The sequence below is a fragment of the Engraulis encrasicolus genome, chromosome 1 (assembly GCF_034702125.1).
Source record: "Engraulis encrasicolus isolate BLACKSEA-1 chromosome 1, IST_EnEncr_1.0, whole genome shotgun sequence".
NCBI lineage: Eukaryota > Metazoa > Chordata > Actinopteri > Clupeiformes > Engraulidae > Engraulis > Engraulis encrasicolus.
Genome location: NC_085857.1, coordinates 20,400,328 through 20,409,548, shown reverse-complemented (window position 1 = coordinate 20,409,548; position 9,221 = coordinate 20,400,328). Strand labels below are relative to the sequence as shown.

General features: G+C 41.6%; 1 protein-coding gene across 1 annotated transcript in view; it reads left to right on the top strand.

The window, feature by feature from the left end:
• Positions 1 to 8,882, top strand: part of npepps (aminopeptidase puromycin sensitive) — a 73,529-nt gene extending 64,647 nt beyond the window's left edge. The window contains exons 20-23 of the mRNA XM_063198731.1: positions 459 to 566; positions 2,680 to 2,835; positions 4,905 to 4,952; positions 6,327 to 8,882. Of these exons, the coding sequence (XP_063054801.1) occupies positions 459 to 566; positions 2,680 to 2,835; positions 4,905 to 4,952; positions 6,327 to 6,473 (459 nt within the window). The 3' untranslated portion in view covers positions 6,474 to 8,882. The remainder of the gene's footprint in view (positions 1 to 458; positions 567 to 2,679; positions 2,836 to 4,904; positions 4,953 to 6,326) is intronic.
• The last annotated feature ends 339 nt before the right edge of the window (positions 8,883 to 9,221 follow it).

Genomic DNA, 9,221 nt, shown 5'->3' with positions numbered 1-9,221 from the left:
CTATTTTGTTGGCGCCGCCCATTGACTGTCAATGCAATGTTCGTGTGAAATTGGGTTTGGGGGTCCGAATTCTGTCGGAAGCAAAAGTGCGCCGCAGTGCTGTCAGAGCCAGTGTGCGGCCGGCCTTACTGTAGACCTCCAGGCTGTTGGTGACCGTTAACTTCAGAACTCCAGAACACAACAGTCTTATCACTTCATCTGTGTACTTAATGTCCAATCTGCTTCCTGTCCCCATTTGTTTACTTGGCATGCCATCTGCATCATCTGCTGTGTCTACACCATTTCCTCATTTGACTCTCTCTCTCTTTCTCTGTCTGCCCCCCCCCCCCTCTCTCTCTTTGCTTTCTTTCTGCTTTCCATCCTTCCTTTTCTCCTTCTCTCTCTCTCTCTCTCTCTCTCTGTCTCTGTATTTGCTTTCTTTCTGTTTTCTATTCTTCCATCCCTCCCCCTCTCTGCAGCTCCATAAACAAGCCGACATGCAGGAAGAGAAGAATCGTATTGAGAGGGTATTGGGGGCCATCTCCGCACCTGACCTCATCCAGAGGGTCTTGACCTTTGCCCTTTCGGTATGCCCTCTCTCTCTCTCTACTTAAGTGTTCATAGTAATTACAGTGACACTGTTATGAGATCAATGAGATATTGACTCTTGTGCATAAAGGCGAGGACTCCAGCTCCGCAAGCAAATTCCACATTTGTGAAGTGAAAGTGCTTCCGTTGTCATTGACAGAGCACACAGGTGCACACACTGCACACAACAAAGTTGCATGTATACCTCACCCCCAATGGCATCCCAAGGGAGCAGTGCGGCGAGACGGTACCATGCTTAGGGTACCTCAGTCATGGAGTAGGATGGGGGAGAGCACTGGTTTATTAGTCGAACTGGCAACCTTTGGCCTACAAGTCTGATGCCTGAACCACTTACCTATGACTGCCCAAAGTCTTCTCCACATCTGATGTAGTTTGGGCCTGAGCAGCACAGCACATTACATTACATTGCACTAAACGTTTATTTTTCTCCTGATTAATCTATCAACAATTTTTTTTGAATAGTCGATTAGTCAAACGATTCATTTTTCAAGTACTTTAGCACTTTAATCTTCAAGGAAATTGGGGAAAAAATTAAGAAAACGTTAAAATTAGGTCCCTGAGCTCACGATGAGCTTTAAATCATGATAGTAGATTATTTACTCCGAGATACAACATCCAATTCATAGGTGCTGGGCAATTTTAGATTTCAATAAAGTAATAAAGCATTAGTAAAGTAAGTAAAAATGCATTGAATGAAATGAAACGATTAGTCGACTATGGAAATTCTTGTCCACTAATTTTTATAGTCGATTAGTCACGATTAGTCGATTAATCGTCTCAGCCCTACATTGCATCACATACAGGGTTCTTTCTAATATCCTAACTAGAGATGCACCGGATCCAAGATGCGGTTCCGGATCCGGCAGGATAATAGGGTTTTTCACAGGATCCGGTTCCAGGATCCAGGATCCGGTAGCCGAGGCTTTTCAGTCAAAATAGTTTGAGCCAACGTAATGAAAAGGGCCCACGTGTGTGAGTAGGCTATGTGTTTCAACCCTTTCGTAGGATCCGGTATCCGGTTCCGGATCCGGCAGGATCTTAAGCAGTGGATCCGGTATCTGGCAGGATCCTAAAAATCAGGATCCGGTGCATCTCTAATCCTAACTCCCATCCTCTGTCTTGCCTGCTTGTGGCCTCACGATTTGCGACTGGGGTGGTGAATGAAGAAACGTCCCCCAAAAGTTGTTGTGGCTCGGCTGACAGCGGGGGGGAATTTTGTTATTTTCTGCAATGGAGGCAGGGCGTCAGCGAAATGAGAGACCACAAGCATAGGTCTAGGACGGGAGTCTGCATATTAGAAAGAAGAACCCACGGAAACTTCCTCTCCAACGCACCTCCCTTCGCCCATCTGGCGATGCATCCATTTGGAGTCTGCATATGAAGTTACATTTCATGATATTTAGCTGACACTTCTATCCAAAGTGACTTGCAGTTACTCACAGGGTATTGGTTACAGTTCCTGAAACAATGTGGGGTCAGGTGCCTTGCTCAAGTGCACTGCAGCCATTGGGTTGAGGTGTAGGGAGAGAGATAAGGGTGGTATTTGAACTTGCAGCCCTCTGATCTTAGTAGTGCCCGTAGTGAGTGAAGTGTGTTGCCAAACATCCTTTATGTTAGTAGAGTAAGATATTAATCAAGCCCGTTCTTTTTTTGGGATCCATATGACACTAGGTGAACGCCCCTTTAGGAGACCATAGGTTGGGATATCTTTAAGTTGAGAATAAATGGAGTTCTCTCAGTGCTGTCAATGGCGGTAGCTCACAACTTATATAAGCTGCCACCAAACGCCACAGAAAGAGAAGAAAGAGGGGAAAACGCCCACTTTGGAGAACGAACTTCCACACTTCTTTGCATTGTGTTGGCGGGGTCTGGGGTATGTTACTCTACTTGAGTGTGCTTGCTGTGGCGGTATTGGTCCTGGGTCGGGTTCTGGAGTGCGTTTCTCGACAGTGTCGTTGCTAAATAAGTTAGCAACTTACTTAGTAAGTTGCCCATTGAAAAATGCTTTGCGACTAAGTTGCTAACTGGTTAGCAACGACACTGTCGAGAAACGGGGTCCTACGCTATGTATGATGTGGTGATGTCTCGCAGGAGGAGGTCCGTCCCCAGGACACGGTGTCGGTGATCGGCGGCGTGGCGGGCAGCAGCAAGCACGGGCGGAAAGCGGCGTGGAAATTCGTGAAGGACAACTGGGAGGAGCTGCACAACCGGTACCAGGGAGGATTCCTCATATCGCGGCTCATCAAGGTGAGCATTAATGCTTGTACACACCCAACAACACTAACATGTGAAGCGCTCAGAAATGGGTAAAACTTTCGTGTACACCTACTGTTGTTCATTCTTATTTATTCATTAATTTATTATTGATGCATTACTCCTCAATGCTAACCCATCTAGATTAATAATTGTAAACGCTTACGAAATCATGCACGCACACACACACACACACACACACACACACACACACACACACACACACACACACACACACACACACACGCCCACGCAAACCTTTTCACATTAGCAAAGACAGTTTGCATTAACACAAATTTTGTGTACCTACATGCGTCCACTTACCTACTGAGTAAGAAGTGGGGACCACCCCTGACCTCCCCACACACACGTGCACATTAACGAACACAACAGGTACCTTGTCCGTTAACACATCGAAGTGGCATGCATGTCACACACGTATGCCACGACATGCACATGCCTTCTTTCTCATGCAGACAACACGTGGATAGCCCAGACTTAGAAATGCACATTGTTGCTATTCGCAGACAACTGCAAATAAATACACACATGTACAGGCAAGCATTGACACAATTATTCACATTCTTGTATTGGCTTGCTTGGTGCTTATTTGCCAGGTCAGTTGATGTTTTCCATATATCCTTATATGGGATCTTTTGCAAAAGCTAGGTTTAGCAGCGTCATAACCTTCCAACACAACCAGCTAAATGGAACACGTGCATGTTCGTGTACACGCTATGCTGCACATTTCTGTGCTTTTGGATTACCATAATTGTATTACTGCATGAGTCAGAACTGAGCTGTTGTAATTGGCAGTCTGGGTCTGCGTCTGGCTCTGGCTGTGTCTGGTGCTCGGGCCCCATGGCTCTCATGGGAAACATAAATGTGTGCTGTTCTGGCTAGCGCTTACTAAGTGAACAGTGAGCAACACTGAATTCAAACTGTAGTTCAAATATCATTTGCTGCAGAATAACAAAGACCTTCTTCGTTAAAGAAAAGGTGGTCGTGTTGTTGTTGTGCTTTTAAAGCCTGTGGGGTTTTTTTCTGAACACACCGGAGACTGCATCTGTTTTTGTTTGGTTGTGTGTAAATGGGTTTTTTTATTATTTGTGTCTTGGTGCAACTGAAAAGTTTCTTTGTTTGTGGCAACATGCTGCTGGTCAAATGTGTTTCGTTGGTTGCTGGGCAGATAATACAGATACTGTGTGCCTAGTCTAGCCTAGTGCCTCTCTTCGTAACTAACCTTGGGTACAGTTTCGTACAAAATTCAGTTTTGATATCCGTAACAAGCAGTTTTTTTTCCTCTTGCAAATCATTTTCAGGAATGACAAACTTTGGGCATTATTGAGTGAGTGAGTAGAAGGCACAACTGATGGAAAAGAATCTGTGTAGCTGTGCATAATGAGGGAAAAACTTGATTTACAACTTACTCCTCTTGCCCTAGCTCATCATGGTATGGTTGCGTTGTGGGAATGTTTGATAAACTTTTTTATTACCGTCCTCCCTCTCCCCTGTGTCTCACTATGGCTGCGTTTTGTGAATTGTTGAAAAAACTTTATATAACGTTTTGCTCCTCCCCCTAGCTCCCAGTGGTATGGATGTGTTGTGCTGTACAAATGTTTCATACATTTGTCGTCTCCCCCCATTCCGTAGCTCACCATGGCGTGGTTGTGTTATGTGAAACTTTTGGTAAATGTTTCATTAATGTTTTTCGCCACCCTAGCACAACCTATGTCTATGGTGAAAGTTTTATTTACATGTTTTCCTTCCCTCTCCCTAAGCTCAGTATTGCAGGGTTGTGTTGTGCTGTATGAATGAATGAATGAACGGACAGATGAATGAACAGATGAATGAACGGACAAATGAACGAATGAATGAATGATTTATTTCTTCGCACACCATTGTTGTGACTTTCAATGTCATGAATATTAATTTTAACAGCATGGAGAAAAGTGTGAAGCTAAGTTGTAAGTGTAAGCTTGTTAGCCAGGGGTATGACGAAACGTTTCATTGACGTCTTTCTCCTTCCTCCCTCTCTTCCTCTTCCTCCCTCTCTCCTGTAGCTCACGGTTGATGGGTTTGCGGTGGACAAAATGGCGGCGGAGGTGAAGGTGAGTGCTTCCGTCTCGTCTCCTCTCCTCCTGCTCCTGCTGTGTGTTTTTAACAGTTTGGGGCTAATGGCTTAATGGACACAAAAAATAGATGTGTGTGTGCGTGTGCGTGCGTGCGCGTGTCATACTGACCTTGAGTAATTGTCCCAATTTTGGTGATGTTTGTAAAGAAAAGTGTGTTTTCTTTGTAATGGTTTTGAATCTGTTGCATTCATGAATATATGAGGAAGATTAGGAAATAAGAAGAAAAAGAAAAATCCACACATCGTGGCTTCCTAGTGTCTTTGTCAGGTGTGCACAACAGGTAGTGCATATAAAGAAATCTGTAAGGGAGGGGCCATCAAACACCAATCGTTACCTGTAAGTTGCTCATAAACAAAAAACATTGATTAAACACTTAGGGGTTTCTTTTGCCTTAAGATATGTAAAAGTTTTTATCTTTTACCTGACGTTTCGACGGTGTTACTTCCATCTTCATCAGCTGTTTTTAAAGCACGTCACTCATCAACATCACAGTGACCCTCTGATGAAGACGGAAGTAACACAGTCGAAACATGTCAGGTAAAAGATAAAAACTTTTACATGTCTTAAGGCAAAATAAACCCCTAAGTGTTTCATTTAAACAGTTAGACATAATGAACTTAATACATATGAAAAAGCATTTATTATTTGCGTTTACACCAGACTTCGGTTTCCCGACGACATCAGCTGATTTTGACCTACAACTGACTTCTTGACTTCTTATGAAGCAGCAGCTAAAAGTCTGTTGGAATTGTCAGTGTGTCGTTATTATACTCACGTGTTTACTACCACTCTGTGTGGCTGATATATGTAGTTGTTGATGGTTAATTAGAAGGGCCCCAGGAAGAATACTCTAGCTGCTGCTAAAAGCAAAAGCGAATCGGGATCTAATAAAAGCAAACAAACGAACATCCGTTATCAGACGTGCAAACATTGTTTGTGTGGGTGAATGGAGCATTCAACAGTATGAAGCATGTAATGAAATGTCTTAATTATTTTTTTTGCGTCTCTTCCAGTGTTTCTTTGAAAGCCACCTTATAGCTCACTCATTATGATTTCTTTAACGAAGCTCACAACATTTTGACCAAACAATGGTCTTTGTCAGGTGCATGCACAATAGGTAGTGGGCAGGTCCATACATAGAAAATGTATACACGGTCCACTCATCCAAAACTAAAGGGGCAGAGCCGGTGACCACAACATACAAGTTATATAGTTGTGTGTTGTAACCTAAAAGGTTCTCAAATAAAATGTATGTAATGCTCGTAAATAGATTAATAAAGATGAAGATGTTGAACTGAAAGTTTCCCATAAATAAAGATAAATACTTCATTATTTGCGTGTTTCCTCCAGAGTTTCTTCGAGAGCCACCACACGCCGTCGGCGGAGCGCACGGTACAGCAGTGCTGCGAGAACATCATGCTCAACGCCAACTGGCTCAAACGCGACGCCGACGACATCCACCAATACCTGCTGCAGCGCAAGGCCCCGCCCGTCTGACCTTTGAACCCCAGGCCTTTGACCCCTCCCCCTTGCCTCTAGTCCCTCCCGCCCTCCCTTATCAGACCCAACCCCAGCAGTTAAAATGGCCTCCTCCTCTAGGCCGGCCCATCACCACTAACACTGGAGGCGAAGCGAACTATATGGAATAATAAAAAAAAAACCATAAACTGGGCGCCATTTTTTTGTAAAACAAAACCAAGCAACCATACACAAGCGACAGACAAGACAAAGAAGACTAAGAAGACGTTAGAAGGAGATGAAATTGTCTTGATAATGATTATTGTGCAACCATTTTTTTTCCTTTTAGTGTGTTTCAAGATTCAAACTTCAACCAACCAAACAAACAAATTTATTCCAGGTTTTTTTTTCTGACAAGGAATGTAGTAAGCCCCATTCTGCCCTTCCGAGATTGAGAGCAAAATTTTTGGATTCTCAAACTGGTTAACAGTGACACACAACACACCCTGTTTGTTTTACACTCACATTATAGATGCTTTGTTTTTGTCATGTAAGTTCTATATTATTTGCACACGAGTTAAGTACAGAGAAAAAAAAATGTGAATTGCTTTCTTTCTTTTGCCTGATTGTTTCTTCTGCCCAAATATTTGAAAAGGCACAGCATTTCTTGAAGGTTGTTTTTGTATGTTTGTTCAGTGTTTGTTTTGTTTTCTGCACAGATGTTTCACACATTTTTGTCATCATCAACAGTCTTTTTTTAAAAGCATATCTTCACACTGAGTGAAGGAGAGATATCAAACAAAGTTGAAGAGCAAAGTGGGCAGAATGGGGCCTTGTTGGCGTGGAAACGGATGGTATCGTGGACTTTTTTTAATGGCAAACGGCACTGATCTTCATGGCTAATAACGGTTAGCTGCAACCGAGCAGAGCTAGCATGGTACTGTATGTTATTGTATGACGCAAAGTGTTGTCATCCCCACCCCCTGACTTGTTTCACCTGTTTTGAACGATGTTGACAAGAAAAAGTTCTAGGTTTATACATGGTTCCTTGTATACGTTAACTCCCTAAGAAAGAAAGAAAAAATATATTATACCACTTCTCCCACTACACGCTATCCTCCACAACCTGTCTAGGGTCCACGCAAGAACTATAGAACAGATGAGAGCAATGGGAAAGGGGGAAAAATAAGAAGCAAACGATGGAAACTACATATCTAAGCATCTATGTCTGACACATTAAACAAACCGAAAAGAAGATTTTTGAGAAAGACAAACCTTTTTATAAAGTATATATTCCGTGATTAATCTTGTGTAAATTGTATGGGAGTGGAAAAAAAAATAGGGAAAAAATGTTGGGCTTCTAGAATTAATTTACATGAGAATCTAGTTGATATTCAGGCCCGGTTTTATGAGCTGTTGGAGTGAAGTGGTGATTTACATTTGATTTACAAACTTGTACTTTTTAAGGCCTTAAAAATTGGTTTAAGGAAAAAAGCAAAGCTTGCAATAACTCTTGACAAGTGGTTAATTGTAGCCTATATTTCCACCAAGTGTTCTGAGCGCCCTGGGGATTCCATTTAGCCTTGTTAATGAATGGATATATCTTGTCTATAGGATTTATTATTTGATGTGGCTTTGAAACCTTAAAAATGATCATCCAAGTCAATCGACAAAGTCTTTCCCAGAAACATTTGTTGTGCTTTTTGTTTAAAAAAAAAGAAAAAAAAAGAATTGCAGTTGGTGTTCATTAAAAGAAAAGAAAAAAGAAAGAAAAAATGTATTAAAACAATGTTAAATTAGTATTGTTGATTTTTATGTGTGAGGTGTGAAAGTGCATGCCTGAAATCAAGTTTTTTCTTTTGATATATAAGTTAACAGTTGCTAATCTGGTTCAATTGTTTGTTTTTTTAAAAACTATCATTCACAATGAAAATGCACCGTTGGAGATTACAGAAGAATTCATTGTAGTAAAAAAATAAAATAAAAATGCTGTATCAAACGTTCATACAATACTTAACAAATATAATACATTTGTAGATATGAAAGAGGTATGATGTAGAATATCGGGAGCTAAATACTGTTTATCTGGTCCGAAGATTGGAGGCTTCAGGGGGTACTGTTGAATTAGCCCAAAGGGATATAACACTGTAAAGTTTAAAAAAAGGATTATTTTTTTGCTTTGGTTTATTTTTTTGTTTGTTTATTTCTTTCTTCTTTTTTTTTGTTTTCACATGTATGCTCTTATTCAAAAAAACTCTGCTGATGTTCTATGCTTTGTGGTAGCGACCCAGAGAGAGTTTGGGGATCTGTCTGATGATCTGATTTGAATATCAAAACTATTCAAACGTAATTTTTGTTTGTGTCATGGAGTCTCTGATTCAGCATGGATGAAACTGGCACTGACTGTTGTCCAAGCGGATATCATAAAAAAAGATGCTGATGCAAAAATGTGAGAAATCTTTCTTTCGGCCACTACTCTTCCAACCAAAGATAGGCCTACTGCAAGAACACCGTCTCATTTTGTCACCATATTCAACTAATCATACAATATACACGGTCAGTGGTTTCGACAACTCCCATTGCAGGGTTGCTCAGCTGTTCATTTTGCCCAAGGCAAGTGTAGTTCGGTGACTGAGTAAATTCTAGATCACTTTAAAAGGAGGTAGAAAAATTACGCCACGCAATTTTCTTTTTTCAGGATATTTCACAAAACCATAACCCAGTGACACAACGGATACACTTGACATGCAGCGTGTCTCAAGTGGCACACTTGTGCACTTAGGGCAC